Below are 24082 nucleotides of genomic sequence, written 5' to 3'. Positions count from 1 at the left end.
CAAGAGCACGAGGGATAGTGAAGGTGGCATAAGCAACCTTTGTCTACTTGTAGGACATGCTAAGCAGTTCAGGATTGGCTGGCCTCAGAACTTTCCCCAAGAAGCTCCTGAATGGGAAGATGAGACACACCCACTGATGGAGTGACAGTTTCTGGACTTTATGGAGGTCGGGGGAAAATCACTCAGAATACCTCTGTATCGTCTGTGGGCTGATTTCACTGGATATGATTTTATTAGCCACCAGTTTATCATGGACCTGTAATTGATTAAATAAATGTATATACCCATTAAATAATTACAGCTTGGAAAGTGATTCTTTTTTACTAAGGTTTTTTGTTTGTTTGTTTGTTTGTTTGTTTGTTTTTGTTGTCGTTGTTTTGAGACGGGGTCTCGCTCTGTTGCCAGGCTGGAGTGCAGTGGCACGATCTCAGCTCACTGCAACCTCCAGCTCCCGGGTTCAAGTGATTCTCCTGCCTCAGCCTCCCAAGTATCTGGGACTACAGGCGCATGCCACCATGCCCAGCTAATTTTTGTATTTTTAGTAGCGACGGGGTTTCACCATGTTGGCCAGGATGGTCTCTTGACCTTGTGATCCCCCACCTTGGCCTCCTAAAGTGTTGGGATTGCAGGTGTGAGCCACTGCGCCCAGCCTCTTACTAAGTCTTAAAAAAAAATAAAATTGACACAAGAATAGTACATATTTGTGGGGTACAATGTGATGTTTTGATACGTATACATATTGTGTAATGATCAAATTAGGGTAATGAGCAAATCCATCTCAAATGTTTCTTGTGGCGAGAACATTGTAAGTTCTCTCTTCTACCTATGTTGAAATATACAATACATTATTCAAAAAATAACAGATGCTGGTGAGGTTGTGGATAAAAGGGAAGGCTAATGTACACTGTTGGTGGGAATGTAAATTAGTTCAATCATTTGGGAAAGCAGTATGGCGATTCCTCAAAGAGCTAAAAACAGAATTAACATTTGACCCAGCAATCTCATTACTGGGTATATATAGGAATATAAATTGTTCTGCCATAAAGACACATGCACGCATATGTTCATTGCAGCGCTATTCTCAAGAGCAGAGACATGGAATCAACCTAAATGCCCATCAGTGGCAAATGGATAAGGAAAATGTGGTACATATACACCATGGAATGCTATGCAGCCATATAAAAGAATGAGATCATGTCTTCTGCAGGAACATGGATGGAGCTGGAGGCTGTTATTCTAAGTGAAGTAGCACAGGAATAGAAAACAACATTCTGCATGTGTCCATTTATAAGTGGGAGCTGAATGATGAGAACACATGGACACCTAGAGGGGAGCAATAGACACTGGGGCCTAGATAAAGGTGGAGGGTGGGAGGAGGGAGAGAATTAGAAGAAATACCTTTTGGGCACTAGGCTTAGTAGCTGGGTGAGGAAATAATCTGTACAACGAACCCTCATGACACAAGTTTACCTCTATAACAAACCTGCACGTTTACCCCTGAACCTAAAATAAAAGTTAAATAAAAAGAAATACACAATACATTATTGTTAACTATAGTCAACTCTGCTGTGCAATAGAATACCAGAACTTATCCCTCCCATCTGACTTTAACTGTGTACTGGTTGACCAATCTCTCATCATCCTCCCTCCCCACTCCCCTTAGAGAGTGATTCCCTTTTTATTTTATTTTATTTTTGAGAGACAGGGTCTCACTTTACTGCCCAGGCAGTAGTGCAGTGGTGCGATCATAGCTCACTGCAGCCTTGACCTCATGGGCCCAAGCGATCCTCCATCTCAGCTTCCTGAGTAGCTGAGATTGCAGGCTTGCACCACCATGCTTGGCTAATTTTTTATTTTTATTTTTTGTAGAAACGGGATCTCGCGATGTTGCCCTGGCTGGTCTTGAACTCCTGGGCTCAAGCAATCCTCTCACCTTAGCCTCCCAAAGTTCTGGGATTACAGGCATGAGTCACCACACCAATTTGAGAGTGATTCTGAATCACAGGCCACAGGATACTGCTCTTGCCCATTCCTAGTTTGTTCCAGCTGTATCAAACTGTTGGCTGAGCTGTGCTGCTCGTGGTGCTGAGCCAGACAAAGCCTGGTTGGGGATGTGTAATAAGGACACTGCGTAGCGAAGCAGCCCCAGAGACATCCAGGCAGCCAGAGATGGTGCACAAAGCATAAAGAGATAAACAGATAAATGCAAGGGTCTTTACTTGTCGCTCCCTGGCCCTCCCCATGGCCCCGACTCTCCAATAAAGGAAATCAAGCTAAAGCTATGATGGGAGACAGAGGATAAAGCAGCAGCACCTGCCAAGAAGATGATGCATTCTGTATGAATCAGCCCAGTGACTCAGCATCTGATAAAGCTTATTTGGAGTGTTTAGGGCAAGGGAAGGAATGGTTCTGCTCTGCTTTGTGTGCTCAGGCCCCCAGGCATTGACTGGCCCGAGGCTCCCTGCTGACATTGGCTGGCCCAGGGCTGGGCCAAGAGTTTCAAGAGAGATGAGGTCCAGAATGCCAAAGGGCTGGGGAAAAGTCTGCAAACCATGGCAAGGCAAGGAGCTGCAAGCCTGGAGGTCACTGGGAAAAGCAGACTAAGTTGCCTTCAAATATCAGAAGGGACTCTGGGAGACAGAAGCTGGATTTTCTCTCTGTGGCTCCAGAGGGCAGAACTGGGCTCGGGATTGGCCCATACACGAGCCAGACTGTGACTCAATCAAAAAAGGCCCCAACTTTATCAAAAGCTTTACTAGATAAAAGGTTGCATGGAAGGTAGTGAGCTGCCTGTTATTGGTGGTGGTCAAACACAGGCAGGATGACCACCTGGTGCAGATGTTGGGGATGGAGTAGGAATCAGGCAGTGTGCAAGTCCTGAACCAATCAATCTCTATGATCTACTTAGAATATTAAACATCTGGTGATGCATTTATGGCACTTTCAAAATTCACACTTTTTTCCCCTCAAAGTTTGATCTTCTGAACCTTGTTTGATTAGTAGTGGGAATAATCAAGTAGTTATTCCCAAGGGATCAACTGTGAATCTGTGAATCATGCTATGTTCTCCCAAATCCTTTCTTCCTCTCCTCCCTTCCCCTAATTCAGATGGCTAAGGCAGATCTCACTGACTGACCTCCAAAGTCTAATTTTTAAAAATATAACTGGATTTATGCCTCCTGTTCCGGATGCTGGGGGAGCTACAGAACAGAAAAGTTACAAGGAGCGAGCTCAAAAACAATTCTGCTAACCTCAGGCATTGATAAGGAGGAGGCGCTGTCCACAGAAAATGTAGCTGTTACTGATAATTAGACTTCTTTTTTTTTAAAGAAAAATAAAGTGAAGCTTCTTCTGGGGCATTGTTTTTTTCTTCTGGGCTAATGATCCTCTTATACTTGGCTTGGCACTAGGTTAGGTTGCAGGGAGCCATGGAGATGATCCATTCCCGATTCTTCATTGTCCAGATGGAAGAAACCGAGGCCCAAGGGCAAAGTGATTGGTCCAAGGTCACCCAGTGTCTCGGGGCACACCTAGGACTGTAATCAGGCTTTCATGGACCTGGTCCGGGTTCTCCCACTTTTTCATGGACCTCGAAGATTCCCCCAGGCTGCCTCCTGAAAAGGGCTGGGGTCCTAGTGGCCCCAGGACGTTGGGCAAGCAAGGCACTGGGCCTCCATGTTGTGCCTCCATAGTCCTGATCCTGAACGGGAAAACTCAGCCCCTGACCACACAGCTCTCCTTTAAGCCCCTTTGTTTCACATGGTTTTCAAAGTCTGCCACCCCCAGTGGGGCTGCCTGTGCCCGCCCTGTCGACCCATTACCCCAACTGTCAGCCCCTTGACTTCCCTCCTGGGGCTCAAACATCCCTGGCTCCAAAATGGACGGCTCAGTTTCTTCCCCAAGAATTAGTTTCTTCCCCAAGCTGCACCTCCAGGGTTCCTGGATTTCCCCCTCCTTGTCAGGGGTTGGGGTGGCTGCCACAGGATTCTCCCTGCTCTCAGCAGAAGGAACTTCAGCAGCTGGAGACCAGCAAACCCCTCTGGACACAGATCTGATTTCTTAATTGGGAAGGCTCAGTGCAAAATAAAAATTCAGGGCCACTGGTTCAAAAACTATGAAGAATTTCAAGACTGTCACAGTAGCCCCTTAAACCAAACGTGGATCTGCGAGGGTCCCACACCCATGAAGCCCACCCTGCTTGGCTGGGTTCCAAGAGGATGGGGGACAATGATTGCTCAAGCTCCGTGGATCAAGGAGCCCAGAGAGGCCTTCAGGCTCTCCACTATCTGCTCTGATCACTCCTAAACACAATTCTGTTCCCTCCAGGCCTGGCGGCTCAGTCCAGGGACCCCATCAGTGTGGTGTTTCCAGGAGAAGGCGTTTCAATACTTTCTGTGCCCTCTTCTCCAGCACAAGGCCCCTCTCCATCCCACCCTCATTATGTCTGACTCTTTACTATTTAAATGGGCCAAGAGAAGTGGCGCGTGTGTAATGTGAAGGTTAAGTTCAACGGGGCCAGGGAACTGTGACACTGTGTTTTGGACTGGGACAGAGGGCCGGGCTAACCGCGTGAGAGGGGCGCCCAGCTGGGCAAGCGAGTTCAGGCTCTTCCCTCCCGGGAGCACCAAGCGGCCGCACCTCAGGGTCTCCCCTGGAGCCAGCACAGCCATTCGCGGTGATGATGCGCCCCCCGGCGCCCCTAGCCCGGTGCTGCACCGGCCCCCGCCTCCCGGCTTCCAGAAAGCTCCCCTTGCGTTCCGCGGCATTCTTTGGGCGTGAGTCATGCAGGTTTGCAGCCAGCCCCAAAGGGGGTGTGTGCCAGCCGACCGCTATAAATACGGCGCCTCCCAGTGCTCACCACGCGGCGTCGCCAGGAGGAGCGCGCGGGCACCGGGTGCCGCTGACCGGTGAGATGTCCCCATCTTCCCTACCCTTGCGCAGAGCTACACCGGGACGGATGGGCGGGCAGGGTTTGGTAGCCAGGCAGAGAGGGATGACAGAGCTCGCAGTCACAACCCTTGCGCTTTTGACGGAGCCCAGGAAGCCAGGGAGGGGAGGTGGCCGGAGCCCCATTACCAGGCAGCTGAACCAGGGGCCCCGGCGCAACCGCTGCCTGAGCGCACGAGCTCCAACCACAATTCTGTGGGGGATAAATAGAGCGGATATAATGATCATCCTTTCGCAAAGATGGGGAAACTGAGACTTGGAGACCTGCCGCGTTGCGGGAGACCCAGGCTAGCAGGTGACGGAGCTGGTCTGCACGGAGCTCCTTCCTGCAGCATGTCCCCTGCGAAGATGCGGATCTCTCAGTTGTGGCTCTCGGCTTGCATGCATGAGTCATCCAGTTTTCTTCTAAATTCTCTAGCTCTCTGGACACTGTGCCTGTAAGTATGAGCCTGCGGATTTAAGTATATGCTGCAACCACCGAAATCCTACTTTTTCTGCCTCCTAATGCATCTGAGGTGCATCAGAGAAAAGTCACACAAGCTCCACCAGGCCTCAGACCTCTGATTCCACGGTTTCATTTTACAGATGATAATCTGAGACCTGGAGAGGTTTAGGACTGGTGCCAACACTAAACAGCAAATAAGTATCAGAATTGGGATTACAGCCAAAGCCTCCTGACCTTCCAGAATTTCTGGACCTAGTTAAAAAAAAAAAAAAGAAAGAAAAAGAAGCTGATTTTTATTTTTATTTTTTAAAGGGAGAGGTTAGGAATTTAAAGGTAAGTACAGATACAAAAAAAAAAAAAAAAAAAAAAAGATGCCCATGAGAATGTAAGTTATAATAATAGTGGGGCATTGGGCACAACTGAAACGGCCAATCTTGTGAGAATGGTAAAATAAACTTGGGTCCGTGAGAAAGTGGAGTATTACATAGCCACAAAAGTATGTTCTTAAAGAATATTTGAAGATGGTGAATGTGAAGGATCTGATTGTATAAACTGCATGGAAGACAGAAGGAAATATACCACGGTGCTAACATTTGCCTCTGGATGGTATGAATTACAGATGACTATCTTTCTTATTTTCCTTTTGATTTAGTTTTCTCCATTTGAAGAGGCAGATAGGAGCCGGGGCTTTGGGATTAAAACCCTCACCAGCTGTTGCCCTCTTCGCTGTCTTCCCGTCCTCCCCACAGCTCCCTGTTCATGGTCATTGATTTTCTTTCTTTCTATCTTTCTTTCTCTTTTTCTTTCTTTCTCTTTTTCTTTCTTTCTTTTTTCTTTCTTTCTCTTTCTTTTTCTTTCTTTCTCTTTCTTCTTTCTTCATTTCTTTCATTTATTATTATTATTATTATTTCTGAGATCAAATCACACTCTGTTGCCCAGGCTGGAGTGCAGTAGCGCGATCTCGGCTCACTGCAACCTCTGCCATCCAGGTTCAAGCAATTCTCGTGTCTCAGCCTCTGAGTAGCTGGGACTACAAACACAAGCTGCTACATCTGGCTTATTTTTGTATTTTTAGTAGAGACAGGGTTTCACCACCTTAGCCAGGCTGGTCTCGAACTCCTAAAGTAATCTGCCTGCCTTGGCCTCCCAAAGTGCTGGGATGACAGGCGTGAATCACTGCGCCCCACCAGGTCATTGATTTTCTTAAGCCTCCAGCCCTGCCCTGCTTGGAAATGTTTTGGGAAGTTGCTCAGTTCAAAGCTCCCAGGAGGGTGTGCCTGGAGCAGAGTTGCTCTCAAAGTCAGCCTGCTCCCCACCCCATCTCCTCCTCCTCTTCACCTGCACAGCCCCTTTGTCCACAGAACTGGCCTTTTCTGGTAGAAGGAGCAAGGCCAGGTGGTTTAAGCCTTCTTAGGGGGAATAAGGCTGTGTGGGAGTGCTGGGGACTCGAGGGCCTTGGCCTTGACATGGCTCTTCCACCCAGAGCAGCTGGCAGCCAGGCTCCCAGGAGGCAGAGGAGATGAGGGGGGAGGTGAGTCTGAGCAAAGGAAAGGAGGTCGGCTCTGTAGTCATGGTTCTAGAACATTCCTCGGATCAGCAGCATCCACATCACCTGCAGACTGGCTGAAAAAGCCGATTCTGACTCAGAACCAACATTATAACCAGCCCTGCAGTGATTCATAAGTACTTTAAAAAGTGGTCAATCATTTCACCAAAGCAGAGCCACACAGTCCGGGGGACCACAGGTGGCCTCTGTGTGCTTGTCTCGGTTTTCCTGCCCCTCTCCAGACATGTTGATTAGACACTGCCAATGCCCAGCCTCAGACCTCAGTCTAATATTGAAGTAGTCAGAATTTACTATGATTACATAAGACCCTCTTGTTTACAGAACACATTCTCCTCTCTGAGGTGTGGACTAGATCCATTTTACAGATGAAGAAACTGAGGCTCAGATATTTAAGTGACTTGGAATCAAGGAAAGAACACTGGACTAGGGGTCGGGAGGGCTGGGCTCTCATCCTGGGGTTACCATGAGCATGCTGTGGGCCCTATGGAGTCCCATGAGCATGCTGTGGGCCCTAGGGAGTCCCATGCCCTCTCTGGGCTTCAGCCTCACTGCTAAGGTGGAGGGGTTGGGTGAGAGAACGACCCCCTTCCCAGCTCTGAGCTGGATGGCTCACCAGGGACCCCAGGCTCTCTATGCCCGCTGCTGAGTCTGGAATTCCTTTCCTGTATCTTGCCTTTGGCTGCCCCATTCTTCAGGACCCAACACCCTGTCTTCTGGTCAGAACCTAGTTCTGAATGGGTTTTTCCAGAAGTTGTTGCTTTCAGGGGCCCCTGGCCGAGGTGTTTCTGGCTGGCTTTGTCTCTCTGGCATGACAAAGGCTCTGTTCCTGCTGGAGGCATTTCAGGGCTCAGTGGGCAGCTGGGGCAGAGCCCGTGAGACCACAGCCTTCCTGGTGAGCCCGGTCTCCACCACCCACCCCGTCTGTGGGGAAGGCGCTGACCCCATCTCTTCTCCCACGCTGCTCCCTGGCTCTGTGTGCCTGATTACTTCTCGTGAGAGGCACTCCTTGTTAATGTGCTACTGAGTGTCCAGATGGGCCTGCTGGGTTGAGCGGGCTTTGGATGTGAACCATTTCAGGAAGGGGAACCCCACCTTCCTGTTGGTTTTGTTATGGGAAATGGGTGAGCTCAGATAAGCAGTTCTTAGGAGGGGGGATGGTAGGGGTGGGGTGCAGGGGGAGGGGTTTCTGTTTTATGCAACAGCCTCAGCTTCTGGGAAAGGGTCCATTGTGTAAGACCGGGGCTGTGGCCTGTGCCCCCTGGCTCAGGGCAGCCAGCCCAGTGGTGGCAGGAACACTGGCAGGGCAGCTTGCTGTGGGCTTAGAGGGGATGGGCCGTGTGGAGGGCCTGGCAGAGCAAAAGGACTCATCCTTCCAAAGGGACTTTTCTCTGGGAAGCTTGCTCCTCGGGCCACTGCGAACCCGCTCTACTCTCTGAAGGGAATTGTCCTTCCTGGCTTCCACTACTTCCACCCCTGAAAGCACAGGCAGCCAGGTCCAAGCCTCCCACTGGGGATGCAGATGGATTCGGTGTGAAGGAATGGCTGCTGCTGCCCCCGGCTCTTGAAAATCAAGTTCAGGTGGTGCTGAGGGCTGCAGCGCTGTGGTGGATGGGGAGTGTCTGCTGGGGTGAAGATTTAGATGCACACTGCAGAGGACGAGGCTGGTCTGTGGGATGCAGTCCCTCTGTGGAGGTGGCATGGGGAGGGACGGATGCGTGACCTAAGGCGGGTATTTTCAGTGTCTGACATGATCGATACCACTCTGGACAAAGAGGCCAGGATGCAGAAAGCCTGTGTGCCTCGCTGATTGCGGGGGAGGATGTGGCTTGGACAAGAGCCTGGCTCCTCCAATGCCAGGGTTCTTGTTTTGGCCACTCAACGTTGCTGTCCTGCAGTCCCTCCCTCTCTGCACCTCCTGCCTTCGCTTTCATTTGAGGTGTCCATGGCAAGTCTGGTTCTTTCCCCCATTTCCTCAGGAATAAAAGTGCAGCAGTGCCTGCTGTGGGGACAGCCGAGGGCAGTGAGGCCCTGGGGAGCTGCTGCAGGCGGCAGGTGGGCGGGACGCCAGCAGGCTGTCTAAGCTGTTCCCATGATGGTCTCCTGTTCTCTGCAAACAGAGGCGTGCGAGGACTCCAGAATTGGAGGCATGATGAAGACTCTGCTGCTGTTTGTGGGGCTACTGCTGACCTGGGAGAGTGGGCAGGTCCTGGGGGACCAGACGGTCTCGGACAATGAGCTCCAGGGTGAGTACACCAAGCGTGATGTGCCTCTGGCCACAGGGTGATGAGGTCAGAGGGCAGGATAGCCAACTCCGCTCAGTGCCTCTCTATCAGGCCCCAGTGTTACAGACTGTTTTTATCTTTTGCACTGGGTCTGGGTGCCTGTGTCTGGGCCCCCTCTGAGCCTCTGCTCCCAGGCCCCTGGTTCAGGCTCTGCGTGCATTAGACTGCCGGCATTTGCAGGCATTTCCCAAGCACTTTCAGCTGCTGCATTTCATTCAGCTGTTCCCTTCCCAGGCCCCTTGGCCCAGCTCCCAGGCCTCCTCCACGAAGCTGTGTCTGGACCACTGGAGCTCTTATCCCTCTCCCCTTTGGAGTGCCCAGAGCTTGTCCCTCCTGTGAGCTGACTGCTTCTGCAGGATCATTGCTAAAAACCCAGATCAGACATGGCTGTGAGTCTGTTTCACCTCTTCTCAGCTGGGTGACTTTGGGCCACTATCTTGATCTCATGACACTTCCCCCACCCCCCGTTTTATTGAGATACAATTAACAAATAAAAATTGTGTGTATTTAAGGTATATGACATGATGTTTTGAAATGCACATACATTGAAATGATGACCACTTTGTATGGTGGGATGGTGGAAAGACTTACTCTCTTAGCAAATTTCCAGTTATAATATGGTGTTATTAACTATAAGCACCACCTGTATGTTAGACCTCCACAACGTACTCCCCCTACCTGATTGACACTTTGACCCTACCTATCATATCACACTTCCCATGTCTCCCTCTGCGAAGTGGGCATGGTAAGGGGCTGGAGCATTATGTAAACTGCACATGAAGTGTTTGGCGCAGTGCTTGGCATGGGATAAACACCAGTGAAGTAGCACTTACGTGACACAGTGTTTCACTGCATTTGTTATCAGTGCTACGCCTTATTTACTCATCTTATTCCTGTCACCTGGCACTGCATTGGAACAAAGAAATACACATGTCTGGTTAAACTGAACTCTAGAAAGATTTGTGTCCAAAATGACAAATTTTGTATTTTGATGCTTCAGAGCTGACACTTCTGGGTTTTTTTTTTTTTTTCCCTTGACAAGTTTCTTCTGCACCCGGCTCGTTCTCCAGGGGCACATGGCAGTGGTTGGGCATAGCTCTGGGTGTGCCAGCTCCCATGGTCTGCATTTCTGAGCAGTAGGGTGTAGTCAGCAAGGAGCCTGTGATGGGAGCCTGTGCCAGGGAAAGGCTGGGGCCATGCTGCTGCCTGCCGGCAGGGGTGGGGGTCCCAGCCTTGACAGCCCCTGAACTGAACGGGCCTTTCTGGCCATTCCAGCTCATTCCAGGGTTACATCCCGAGGCCACGTCTTCCTCTCGCCTCATGCTACCTCTTGCACTTCTCTTGCAGAAATGTCTGATCAGGGAAGTAAGTACGTCAATAAGGAAATTCAAAATGCTGTCAACGGGGTGAAAGAGATAAAGACTCTCATAGAGAAGACAAACGAAGAGCGCAAGACACTGCTCAGCAACCTAGAGGAAGCCAAGAAGAAGAAAGAGGTCAGGAGAAGCCACGAACGCCACCCTGCCTCGACCATCCCACTGGAGGGGAGGGAGGGGGTCACTGCACGGTGCCTTGCTGGGTTGCCATGGTGACCCGCAGTCCTCCCAGGCTGTGTCAGCTGATGCTGGGGCTGTAGTTAAGAAGTAGGAAAGGTTCATTCGCTTTTGAAAGCATCAGGGAGTGAGATCTTGGATCAGGTTTTGTTATAAGCCTGGCCCAGGGCCTAATGCCCAGATTCATTTCAATAGATGCTTCTAAACCCTGACCACGTAGTAGTTCCAAGCAGGCTCTGGATGGGGTGGCGGCGGGGGCCCAGATGGGGGTGGTGTCCAACCTTCAGGAAGCTTATCTAGCTGGGTTGATACGGTTAGGGTTAAGGCAGGCACACTGCACCCCACGTCTTCCTAGAGTTCTGGACTACTTCATAAAGAAACATCTTAAGCCCAGTAGTGGATATAGCAGGTCTAGCCTGTGCTTAATGATTCGACAAAACTAAAACACTATAATTCAATGAACAACTTATTTAAGAAATCAAGTCTCCTTAAGAGTATCCTACAAACCTCCTCTCACGGTCGCCCTACTTCAGATGCTAAGATGTAGCTACCTGCCAGCTTCATGATCCATCATGCATGTTAAAAGCATTTCAAAGGCTCTGAGAAGTTGTGCAGTAAAGAAACCTGTGTAACTCCATGAAACCCAGAGTTTTCCAAATTGACCAGGGAATTCATTTTTTTTTTTTTTTTCCTGGCTGCTTTGAGCACAGCTCCATGGGAGCCACTTCAGGGAATCCTGGCCTGGATGCAGCTCTACCTTTTTTTCAAGCTTCATGCCCTTTCTTGGCCTCAGTATCAGTTCTCACCATTTTTTTTTTTTTTTTTTTTTTTTTGAGATGGAGTCTTGCTCTGTTGCCCAGGCTGGAGTGCAATGGCACAATCTCAGCTCACTGCAACCTCCACCTCCAGGGTTCAAGTGATTCCCCGCCTCAGCCTCCTGAGTAGCTGGGATTACAGGCACGCGCCACCACATCCGGCTAATTTTTTGTATTTTTAGTAGAGGTGGGGTTTCACTATATTGGCCAGGCTGGTCTTGAACTCTTAACCTTGGCCTCTTGGTCTGCCTGCCTTGGCCTCCCACAGTGCTGGGATTAACAGGCCATTTCTCACCATTCTATGAGAATCCTCAAATAGCTCCTGGGGAAGGAGCATGTCTCATGCCCACACTTTTGTGGTTATCACTGGAGTTTGACATTCAACAATTCTGGTTTTATAATAAAGCACATCACATTTGGAGAAAAGAGCGTATCTCAAAGAGCTACAACTAAGAGCTACTTCTTAGTTGAGGAGTAGGTGAGCCAGAAGGAAAGGAAGTAGGCAGCATGGGTGGCACTTGTGTCTTGGCTCAGTGGGAGGTGGGCTGTCTTCGCCCAGCAGAGGACAGGGGATGATGGAGCAGGACAAAGACCTCACGTAACTCTGGGGTGTGGATAGACTAATTTTTTTGAAGACTAACACACTCATTTATAGAGATTTTAATATAGAAAAATAGAAGAGGAAAAGTTTTTCCATAATCCTTTTGCCCAAGGACAAGTCACTGTCAACATTTGATCTATTTCTTCCTATTCTTTTCCTCTGTGCCTTTTTGACAGTGGCTATGCACAAAATTATGAATTTTTCACATAAACAGTACATATGATAATATTCAAAATGGACTATAAACATCCTTTGTAATGATGTACCATTTACTCTTTGTAGGAACCACAGTTTGTTTAACCTGTCTCTTTTAAGCATCTGGGTTGATTATGATTTTATTTTTTTTCCATAAGATAATACTGTACCAAATATTTTTAAGCATCTTTTTCTTTGTCAGGGGATTCCTTTGAGATAGAGTCTTTGTTTTGTTTTGTTTTGTTTTTTGAGACAGAGTCTCGCTCTGTCACCCAGGCTGGAGTATAGTGGTTTGATCTCGGTTCACTGCAACCTCCGCCTTGCGGGTTCAAGCGATTCTCCTGCCTCAGCATCCCAAGTAGCTGGGAGTGCAGGTGTGCACCACCACACCAGCTAATTTTTGTATTTTTAGTAGAGACGGGGTTTCACCATGTTGGCCAGGCTGGTCTCGAACTTCTGACCTCAAGTAATATGCCCGCCTTGGCCTCCCAAAGTGCTGGGATTACAGGTGTGAGCCGCTGCACCTGGCCTGAGATAGATTCTTAGAGAATTATTGGATCAAGTGGCAAGGACCCATTAGAGAATTTTGACAGCTGGTGTGGCTTTGGTGTTGAAAGCCTGCCATTCCCTTTGCATGCCAGGGGGCATGGTTGCAATAGAAAGATAAGATTCAGGGAGTCTGCAGCCTGCTTTGGAAGATGAAATTTAAATACCAGAAGCAGAGAATAGAAAATGAGGCTTCAGTGAGAGGGTAGTCACTGAGTAGATGATCAGCGCACTAAATCAGAGAGAGGTGCTGTCCACATGGGTTCCAGGAGCTGGGAAGCTTCTAGGAGTTAGGGAACAGTCGGATCTTAAAGGATGAGTGGATTCTTCAAGCCGGGTGGGAAGGGGATTCCAGGTGGGTGAATGAAGGGAAGCCTGAACTGGAGCAGGGGTGCACACTTGCATGCTGGGTGCCCATCCTGTGGGAAGGCCTGCCCTGGGCAGAGGGCCTGGCACCCAGCACCTCCTTGAGTGTGTGAGCCTGTGGTCTCTGTGTGGCTCAGCCAGCCTCGTGTCTTCCTCTAGGATGCCCTAAGTGAGACCAGGGAATCAGAGACAAAGCTGAAGGAGTTCCCAGGAGTGTGCAATGAGACCATGATGGCCCTCTGGGAAGAGTGTAAGCCCTGCCTGAAACAGACCTGCATGAAGTTCTACGCACGCGTCTGCAGAAGTGGCTCGGGCCTGGTTGGCCGCCAGGTGAAAAGGGACACATCAGTGGCCAAGGCTGAGTGGGAAAGGACGGGAGCCTAGTGAAATATGCTTCATTCCACATGCCAGATGCAATTGATTAGTATTGGCTGGCTGCATTGGGGCCCAGAGTGCCATGCTCCATTGGTGATGTCTGGCATGAGTAGTGAGAGTGGAGTCATCAAAAGGATGTAGGCCAGGTATCTACCTTCTCTTAGAAAACTCACGCAGCAGTGCTTAGCTGGATGACATAACCGCTTTGGGGGATGGCAGAGCCCTGTGTCCACTTATGTGGAAGGATTTAAGAATTTTTTTTTTTTTTTTTGAGACAGGGTCTCACTCTGTCACCCAGGCTGGGGTGCAGTGGTGTGATCATGTTTCACTGCAGCTTTGACCTCCTGGGTTCAGGTGATCCTCCCACCTCAGCCTCCTAAGTAGCTGGGACCAGAGGCACACACCACCATACCCAGCTAAGTTTTGTATTTTTTTTGTAAACATGGGGTTTGGCCAAGTTGCCCCGGCTGGTCTCAAACTCCTAAGCTCAAGTAATCCTCCTACCTCAGCCTCCCAAATTGTTGGGATTACAGATGTGTGCCACTGTGCCCAGCCAATGTAAGATTTTTTTAGTGTATTAGTATTGCTCCTGTCCTCTGCTGCAGGGCTTTTTTGATTGGGACTCAGTGAATTGCTCCAGTCCCTGAAGTCACATCAGTTGGCCCTTAGCTGAGCAGGGGGTGGATATCATTGGTGGCCAAAGATGACCATGGATGAACCTGAAATGTTGGGCCTTGTGACTCTTATGGCCTCCCAGGTGTCTCAAAACTGTCCCCCATGGAGGGAGGTAAAAGGAAAGGGCGTGGACCTGACAGTTGGGGTGCTGGGGGCTGGTCCCGCTGGGCTGTTGGTCACTTGCTGTGTGACTGTTACAGCCATGGGCAGGGCCTGGCCTGGCTCCCCGGGGAGTGGGAGGCCAGAAGGCCATGGCCTTGGTGAGCTTCTCCTAATTGTGCCCGTGCTGGCTGTCCCAGCTCGAGGAGTTCCTGAACCAGAGCTCACCCTTCTACTTCTGGATAAACGGCGACCGCATCGACTCCCTGCTGGAGAACGACCGGCAGCAGACACACATGATGGATGTCATGCAGGACCGCTTCAGCCGCGCATCCAGCATCATGGACGAGCTCTTCCAGGACAGGTTCTTCGCCCGGGAGCCCCAGGACTCCTACCGCTTCCTGCCCTTCAGCCTGCCCCACCGGAGGCCTCACTTCTTCTTTCCCAAGTCCCGCATCGTTCGCAGCTTGATGCCCTTTTCTCCCTATGAGCCCCTGAACTTCCACGCCATGTTCCAGCCCTTCCTTGAGATGATACATGAGGCTCAGCAGGCCATGGACATCCACTTCCACAGCCCGGCCTTCCAGCACCCGTCCACGGAATTCATACGAGGTGAGAAGGGGTGGAAGCTCACGGCCTTTTGAGCAACCCATTAGATGCTGAGAACCATGCCGAGGGCTCAGTGGGTGTCATCTCGATTTTTCCCCAGCAATATCACAAGGGTGATATTATCCTTATTTAAAGAGGAGAAAAACTGAGCTGGGCGTGGTGGCTCATGTCTGTGATGCCAGCACTTTGGGAGGCCAAGGCGGGAGGATCATTTGAGGCCAGGAATTTGAGACCAGCCTGGCCAAGACAGTGAGATCCTGTCTCTACAAAAATAAAAACTTAAAAAAATTAACCGGGTGTGGTGGTGCACACCTGTAGTCCCAGCTACTTGGGAGGCTGGGGCAAGAGAGTCACCTGAGCCTAGAAGTTGGAGGCTGCAGTGATCTATGTATAATTGCACCATTGCACTCCAGCCTGGGCAACAGAGTGAGACCCTGTCTCTAAAATAAAAAAAATAAATAAAAATAACAACGGGAATCAGTGGATTCCATCTCTGCATGGCTGGATGACTGACTCTTTTTCCCTTGTGTCCCCAGAAGGCGACGATGACCGGACTGTGTGCCGGGAGATCCGCCACAACTCCACGGGCTGCCTGCGGATGAAGGACCAGTGTGACAAGTGCCGGGAGATCTTGTCTGTGGGTGAGTCGGGGTCCAGAGCACAAGCTGCCCCTTCCTATACCTTTTGTCCTGGGGTCACTGGGGCCTCACTGGTACTGCCTTTATGGTGTCAGACAGATAAGCGTTTGGATTCCAGCTCTGCTGCCTTTGAGCTGTGACCTGGGGCAGGTCCTGAGCTTCACGCAGCTTGGGTTCCTCATCTTAGAATGAGAGGATGATGCGAGGCTGTCCCTGAAGTCGGTGAGACGTCGATAGAGATGTAAAAGTGCCCTCCACCCCATCGGGCCCGTGTTGAAAAAAGCTTGTCGAAAAAAGTCATCGCCCTGGGACTCCCCAGTGATTCTGTTCCCAAGTGCCAAGCATTGTAGGCATCTTCATTTTCCTCTGCAGATTATGAAATTGCAGACAGTATGTATTTTGTTTAACAAAACTGACCAGAGGCCAGGCACTGTTCTAAACACTCGACACACATTTCCTCAGAATGACCCTCTGAGGAAACTGAGCCGTAAAAAGGTTAATAACTTATCCAAGATTGACCCCGACATGGGTGAGCTGGGCTTCAATCCTAGGGCGCTGTGTTCTCTCCCAGGGCCCCTCGCAGCCTCTGGCCACAGAAGTCACAGATCTCGGTACCTGGGAATCCAAGCAACAGTCCCTTTGGTTGGCTGGTTGGTCCCCTAGGCAAAGGGAATATTTCCCTTCAACTGTCTCCCTCCGTTTCATCAGCTCTCTTTATGGGTTAACTTCTTTCCACTTAGAGATAACAGCTGTGACAGTGTTCGGACTAGTTCCTGGTACACAGCAGTTCATACTCAGAAAGAGTTAATTGTTTCCCCTTGTAAACAGCTTATCGATCTGGTGGCTTTGCTCTTACTTAATGCTTAGTTTGAGTTTCCCATGGCAGGCCGCCAGGGTCTAGTTAAACATTCCTAGCCTCACTCCTGTAATTTTAGAAGCCACTGCAAAATAAACAGTTGTGCTTTAAGAGGCTGAAGTGTAAGTCGCTGCAGATGAGTGCACAACCAGGCCTTGGGGCTTTTTCTATAAAAATATCATAGAGTGGCATCAATTACATGGTACCTCACCACAAGAAAGCTAGTCACGTTAGGGCCTGAAGAAAAGATGTCCAGATGCCTGGGCCCAGGTTGGACCTCTTATGCTGATTTTTACTCTGTTGTTGCAGGCTGGGCTCAGGTCTGGCGCCAATCTTAATCGTCATTGATTACAGCTGAGAGTGCAGCTGGCGCCAGTCTTACCAGTCATTGATTATAGCTGGAGTACAGTGGTTCTATCTTGGCTCACTGCAACCTCTGCCTCCTGGGTTCAAGTGATTCTCCTGCCTCAGCCTCCCCAGTAGCTGGGAGTGCAGGTGTGCACCACCACACTTAGCTAATTTTTGTATTTTTAGTAGAGACAGGGTTTCACTATGTTGGCCAGGCTGGTCTTGAATTCCTGACCTCAAGTAATCTGCCCGCCTCAGCCTCCCAAAGTTCTGGGATTACAGGTGTGAGCCACCGTGCCTGGCCTGAGATAGATTCTTAGAGGATTATTGGTAAGAGTAATTCTGTAAGCTGAGCTAAATAGTCCACACTGAAGAGGACTGCCTACTGTTATTTAAGGTGCTTGCAACCATATAAGCATGTACTGCCTGGGACCTCTAGATCAGGATTTCTCAATTTCAGTGCTATTGATTTTTTTTTTTTTTTTTTTTTTTGAGACAGGGTCTCTCTCTATCACCCAGTGGCTGCAGCCTGATCCACCTGCCTCAGCCTCCTGAGTAACAGACTACACGGGTGCGCCACCATGCTTGGCTAATTTTTTTAGTTTTAGTAGAGATGGGGTCTTACTATGTTGCCCAAGCTGGTCTCCAACTCCTGGGCTCAAGTGATCCTCCTACCTCGGCCTCCCAGAGTGCTGGGATTACAGGTGTGAGCAGTGCCGATATTTTGGGCCAGGTCATTCTTTGTCGTGGGGGGCTGTCCTGAGCAGTCACGGGTGTTTGGCAGCACTCCTGGCCTCTACCCACTAGAGGGCAAAAGCTCCCTTCCCTTCGTTGTGACAACTAACTTCAGAACTTGCTAAATCTCCCTGGGCGACAGCGTTACCCCAGTAGAGAACCTCTATTCTAGACTAATCCTCGGCTCTCAAGGATTTTTCTTATTTTATTTTATTTTATTTTTTTTTTTTTTAAGACAAGGTTTCACCTTATCACCCAGGCTGGAATGCGGCAGCGCAGTCTTCACTCACTGCAACCTCTGCTTCCTGGGTTCAAGCGATTCTCCTGCCCCAGCCTCCTGTGTAGCTGGGATTACAGGTGTGCGCCACCATGCCTGGCTAATTTTTCTATTTTTAATAGAGACAGGGTTTCACCATATTGGCCAAGCTGGTCTCAAACTCGTGACCTCAAGTGATCAGCCTGCCTCAGCCTCCCAAAGTGCTGGGATTACAGGTGTGAGCCACCACGCCTGGCTGATATTTTATTTTTAAATTATTTTTTGGTAAAATAGTGAAGATTATTTATTACATATTTATTTTCAACCTGGCATCTTGTTAGTAATTGTTTCTTTCCCCACCTAATATTTTATTTTACTATAAATAATTGCAGTCATCATCCTAAAGCATAGGCACAATCTCCCTTCCCCTAACTCACATCTGATGTATCTGCCTCTGGATATTTTTGAAATAACTTAGGGGGAGAAAAATAGTAGTTTTAAGAGCTAGTGGGCAGTTTCCAGCTCTTAATGAATCTGACAACCTGCAGCTCAGGGCCAAGAGGAATGAATTCTCTTTTCCCTGCCCTCTTGATGAACTCAGTGACCAGCCATGGGCGGGCAGGTGGGCGGGTAAGGACCCCTGGCCACCAGGTGCCAGTGTGTCAGCTGCATAAACTCTTGGCACCAGAACTGCCACCTCTGCAGACATGCTCAAAAGACAAACTTGGACTGGGTGCATTGGCTCACGCCTGTAATCCCAGCACTTTGAGAGGCCGAGGTGGGCGGGTCCCCTGAGGTCAGGAGTTTGAGAACAGCCTAGCCAACATGGTGAAACCTCGTCTCTCCTAAAAATACAAAAAAATCACCCGGGGGTGGTGGCAGGCACCTGTAATCCCAGCTACTCTGGAGGCTGAGGCAGGAGAATTGCTTGAACCCGGGAGGTGGAGGTTGCAGTGAGCCAGGTCATGCCATTGCACTCCAGCCTGGGCAACAAGAGCGAAACTCTGTCTCAAAAAAAAAAAAAAAAAAAAAAAAAAAAGACAAGCTTGGAAGATTGTCCAGAACCACAGACCCAGGGTAGGAAGAGCCCAGGCTTTGGAGCTGAAGACCCTGGTTCAATCCTGGGCCCAGAGATCATTTCTTCTATGGCTGTAGGTAAGCTACTTATTACTACTTCCGTGGGCCTCAGTTTCATTATTGGTCAAATAGGAGTGCTAATCCTTAAGTCAGAACAGATCCAATTCTTAGGGAAAAAGGATATCCAGAGAGAACTTTCTGTGGTGTCTGGGACACAGGTGGTACCACACAAATGGCAGCTGTGAGTAATATTCCTCCTCTTTGGAAATGATTCCTGGGAGGGACTAGGGCAGTGAGAGCCACTCCAGATCTGAGAACATGGAGAACTTGAGATCAGTGCTTTTGGAAGTGTGGTCAACACAGTTTGTCACCAAAGAGATAAGGGTCTGGCACCCAAAGATAAATCAATGACGTCATGAAGCACACTGTTTAGGTCCGTTGACGTATTTTTCCAGAGCAAGGCTTCTCAGGCTGGGCATGGTGGCTCACACCTGTAATCCCAGCACTTTCGGCAGATTGGTTGAGCCCAGGAGTTTGAGACCAGCCTGGGAAACATAGAGAAACCCCATCTCTACAAAAAATGCAAAAATTAACTGGGCATGGTGGCATGTGTCTGTAGCCCCAGCTACTCAGGAGGCTGAGGTTGGAGGATAGCCTGAGCCTGGGAAGTCGAGGCTGCAGTGAGCCAAGATCTCGCCACTGTACTCCTAGGCAACAGAGCAAAACTCTGTCTCAAAAAAACAGAAACAAAAACAAAAAACCCAGAAGACTTTCTGGATGATGGAAGCAGCATCTAGATTCACAGTCCGCGGCAAAACCTTTATTTTATTGTGGACAATTCCAGTTTGTGGCCCTTCCCTTAGGGAAGCACTGCTTTTGTTCCCAGCTGCATGTCCTGACTTCCATTCATTCATGCTTCTATCCCTCTGTAGCCGTTCCTTCACACCTCTGCCTTTCATTTCTTCCATCTCTGGGCAGACTGTTCGGCCAACAACCCCGCCCAGGCTCAGCTGCGGCGGGAGCTCAATGAATCCCTCCAGGTCGCTGAGAAGTTGACCAGGAAATACAACGAACTGCTGCAGTCCTACCAGTGGAAGATGCTCAACACCTCCTCCTTGCTGGAGCAGCTGAACGAGCAGTTTAACTGGGTGTCCCGGCTGGCAAACCTCACGCAAGGCGAAGACCAGTACTATCTGCGGGTCACCACGGTGAGCTGTGTCCCAGCCACATGCTGTGGTTGGGGAGCCTGAGCTGTGATCGGGAGCAGGGGCACGTGTGCTTTTGACCAAGCATTTCTCACACGGCAGGAAATAGAAAACGTTAGGTGCCCTTGTTGCCTTGAAGCCTCATCACCCACTCAGGGAAAATATAACTCTGTTTTACAGAGGAGCAAATTAAGAGAGGTTCCACAGCTTGGCCAAGGTCCAAGGTGTGATAGCTGATGGGTGACTTGGGTGGGTATTCGAACCTGACTGCCTGACTGCCAAGCCTGTATTTTGTTGTTGTTGTTTTTGTTTTGGTGCACAGACCTATGAATAAACCAGAAGCCTCTGTTCTTTCCTCAAAGCTACATGGCTGCCCTCTGGCATGTAAAATGGCTTGTGAATTAGTACATCATTCTCTGCCAGTGATAAAAACTTCTCTCTCGGCCAGATATGGTGGCTCATGCCTGTAATCCCAGCACTTTGGGAGGCCGAGGCAAGAGGATTACTTGAGGCTAGGAATTTGAGACCAGTCTGGGCAACATAGCAAGATTCCCTCTCTACAAAAAATACAAAAATCAGCCAGGTGTGGTGGCACATACTTGTAGTCCCAGCTATTCAGGAGGCTGAGGTGGGAGGATTGCCTGAGCCCAGAGGTGGAGGCTGCAGTGAGCTGTGATCACACCATGGCACTCCAGCCTGGGTGAAGAGTGAGACTCTGTCTCTTAAAACAAACAAACAAACCAAAAGAAAAAACCAAAATAAAATATAAAATAAAAAAATCAAATAAAAAAAACTTATTTCTAGTACTGGGCACCCTTCTTTTTCTTTTCTTTCTTCCCTCCAGGCCCCCTGGATTCCTTTTCTACTCTAGTCTGACCTACTGTAGAGTAGACATCTACTCTAGTCAATGGTTGCCCAGAGCAAATGTTTGGAAACCACTTTTATTCTTTGGGGTGCTCCCTGGGCTGGTCATTTGCAGATGGCATTTGCCCCAACACATGAGTGTCTGTGAACCAGGTCACTTGTCCACTGAGCTGTAGTGATGTCTAGATGCGTAAGAAGCACTGGGGTCAGCGCTCTAGGTTTTCTCAGAGGAGCGGGAGGACTTTCCTATCAGAAGCCTGACTTCTGTTGCAAAATGCACACATTTTGACCACAGTGTTTCAGCTCTTTTCTTTTGTTCAATTTAGGTGGCTTCCCACACTTCTGACTCAGATGTTCCTTCCGGTGTCACTGAGGTGGTCGTGAAGCTCTTTGACTCTGATCCCATCACTGTGACGGTCCCTGTAGAGGTCTCCAGGAAGAACCCTAAATTTATGGAGACTGTGGCGGAGAAAGCGCTGCAGGAATACCGCAAAAAGCAAAGGTGAGCAGGCGGGCCTTTCCTGCCAGCCTGCAGGGCCCAGTGAGTCTCTGGGAGCCAAAAAAACAAAAACAAAAAACCAGACGAAGTGCAGACTCCGTAGCCTGGTGGGAATGACTCCACCTGGAGCCAGAGCCCAAGAACAAAGCCAGGAAGTTACTGGGAATTTTATTTTTCCTTTGGAGGATGTTTTATTTGGTGGATAACTCTTTCTTATTTCAGGGAGAAGTGAGATGTGAATGTTGCTTTTGGACCTACGGGGGCATCTGAGTCCAGCTCCCCCGAGATGAGCTGCAGCCCCCCAGAGAGAGCTCTGCATGTCACCAAGTGACCAGGCCCCAGCCTCCAGGCCCCCAACTTCGCCCAGCCACTCCCCGCTCTGGATCCTGCACTCTAACACTCGAATCTGCTGCTCATGGGAAGAACAGAACTGCTCCTGCATGCAACTAATTCAATAAAACTGTCTTGTGAGCTGAGTGCATGGAGGGTCCTCTTTTTATGTTGAGTTGCTGCTTCCCGGCATGCCTTCATTTTGCTACTGGGGGCGGGCGGTGGGGGGCGGGAGTGGAAAATAAGTAAAAACAAAAAAGCAGTGGCTAAGATGCTACAGGGACTGTCATACGGTGGAGAATAAAAGGGATATGATGACAAGGTTGATCCACTTCAAGAATTGCTTGCTTTCAGGAAGAGAGATGTGTTTCAACAAGCCGACTAAAATATATTCCTGAAAACTGAAGCTTTTCTGTTCTATTATAAAACTGTCGATGTATTCTGACCAAGGCGTGGCAATCTCCTAAAGGAATATGCTGAAAGTTAAGGCGAAGAAGCAGTAACAGTAAGGTATACTTGGTATTATAATGCAAAATTGATGTTTTCCTTGTGAAAACATTTGGTGCCCAGAAGTCCAAATGACCAGTTTTATTTGTAAGAGCTGTTACTTCTGCAGCAGTTTTATTTGTAAGAGCTGTTGATTGCGAGTTGTAAGAGCTCAGCGTCCCAGGGGCACCTTCTTGACTGGCATTTCCTGTCCACTGCCAGTTTATATGGTCTTCCTATCTTTCCCTGGACCACAGGAGTTTCTCTGCTTTTAGTCTGAACCATAGCTGGGCTGCAGCACCCTATGCTGCCAGCAGGTGGCCATGAGGCCATGACTACTCATGGTACCAATCTCAGTCTTAAAGCTGAGGCTTTTCGTTCATTAATGTTCTCTATAGAATTCTGGTCATCAGACGTACTGCAATGGAACAAAACTCATCTGTCTGCATCCCAGGTGTGTAGCAAAGTCCACATGTAAATTTATAGCTTAGAATATTCTTAAGTCACTGTCCCTTGTCTCTCTTTGAAGTTATAAACAACAAACTTAAAGCTTAGCTTATGTCCAAGGTAAGTATTTTAGTATGGCTGTCGAGGAAATTCAGAGTAAAGTCAGTGTGATTCACTTATTGATATACGCTAATTAGGATTATGGGGTCAGAAGTATTTGTTTAAGTGATCATAATTGTAAAGTATATGTCACATTAATGTCACACTGTTTCAAAAGTTACTTTCTCTCTTCCATTGTTGTTACTAGACTCTGGCAGTCACTATATTCAGTGGGGGTTTAGTTGCTGCTTTTTTTTTTTCGAGACGGAGTCTCACTCTGTTGCCCAGGTTGGAGTGCAGCATGCAATCTTGGCTCACTACAACCTCTAACTCCAAGGTTCAAGCAGTTCTCCTGCCTCAGCCTCCTGAGTAGCTGGGACTACAGGCACATAACACCACACCCAGCTAATTTTTGTATTTTTAGTAGAGACGGGGTTTCACCATGTTGGCCAGACTGGCCTCGATCTCCTGACCTCAAGTGATCCACCCGCCTCGGCCTCCCAAAGTGCTGGGATAATAGGCATCAGCCACCATGCCCAGCTTTTATATCCAGTGTTTTGGATTTTGTTTGTTTGTTTGTTTTACACTCTTATATACTAGCACCCTGAAAGATCCTAGAGCTGGTTCTGAGGCTTCCTGAGACCCCTTCTCTGCACCTCCTCCCTCTGCACAGTGACCTGGGCTTGGGGGTCCTTAGATGTCTCTCCGTCCCTGACAGAGGTTCCAACCTGAGGCACTGGGAAGAATGAGTCACGACATGACTTCACCAAGGCGTGGGGATGAGATGAGGCTCATTCTGGCTGGGGGACTGCGGACTCTGAGCCCTCAGTGTCTGGCTTCTAGGACTCTTGTGGCAAAGAGGGAGCAGGGCTTGATGTGCTGAGAAGAGAGGGATCTGACATCTGTCTGGAAAGGGAAGCAGCACCAACCCTGCTGAGCCCCTATGTTGACACTTGACTGTCATCTGCCAGAAAATCGTAATAAGATACAATCTCGCATGGATACAAGGTGAAACGGCGCTGGACTTGTGCAGTGCACGGTGTGCACAACTGTAACAGTGGCCCTGGGCCAATTACTTCACGTAATTTCACTAGGTTCCCATAATTCTCTCCAAGGCAGGGGTTATTTTCCCCACATTACAAAGGCTTCCCAGAATAGCCTGCATCAG

The 24082-nt window shown here is 49.1% G+C and overlaps 1 protein-coding gene across 4 annotated transcripts; it reads left to right on the top strand.

The window, feature by feature from the left end:
* Positions 1-4536: 4536 nt before the first annotated feature.
* LOC116276344 (clusterin) lies at positions 4537-22033 on the top strand. Of its 4 annotated transcripts, none has more exons than XM_031669453.1 (9): positions 4537-4906; positions 9076-9201; positions 10588-10736; positions 13476-13646; positions 14666-15077; positions 15611-15715; positions 19963-20192; positions 21380-21555; positions 21775-22033. In XM_031669453.1, the coding sequence occupies exons 1-9, from the start codon at positions 4678-4680 to the stop codon at positions 21782-21784; spliced, it is 1608 nt and encodes a 535-aa protein (XP_031525313.1). In that variant the 5' UTR covers positions 4537-4677; the 3' UTR covers positions 21785-22033. The 4 variants fall into 4 exon arrangements, with proteins under 4 accessions (XP_031525313.1, XP_031525315.1, XP_031525316.1 ...); XM_031669455.1 differs by lacking the exon at positions 4537-4906 and adding an exon at positions 8249-8536 and having other exon boundaries at positions 21775-22015; XM_031669456.1 differs by lacking the exon at positions 4537-4906 and adding an exon at positions 8303-8903 and having other exon boundaries at positions 21775-22015.
* Positions 22034-24082: the final 2049 nt, after the last annotated feature.

This window comes from Papio anubis, chromosome 8 (genome assembly GCF_008728515.1).
Source record: "Papio anubis isolate 15944 chromosome 8, Panubis1.0, whole genome shotgun sequence".
In the NCBI taxonomy this organism is placed as follows: Eukaryota; Metazoa; Chordata; class Mammalia; order Primates; family Cercopithecidae; genus Papio; species Papio anubis.
Note: the sequence above shows the minus strand (reverse complement) of the source record. Positions and strands in the feature narration are given on the sequence as shown.

Coding starts and splice junctions, on each gene's coding strand:
- LOC116276344 (XM_031669453.1), top strand. CDS start 4,678: ATGATGCGCCCCCCGGCGCCCCTAGCCCGGTGCTGCACCGGCCCCCGC. Junction 4,907..9,075: donor GCACCGGGTGCCGCTGACCG/GTGAGATGTCCC, acceptor CTCTGCAAACAG/AGGCGTGCGAGGACTCCAGA. Junction 13,647..14,665: donor CGGGCCTGGTTGGCCGCCAG/GTGAAAAGGGAC, acceptor TGGCTGTCCCAG/CTCGAGGAGTTCCTGAACCA.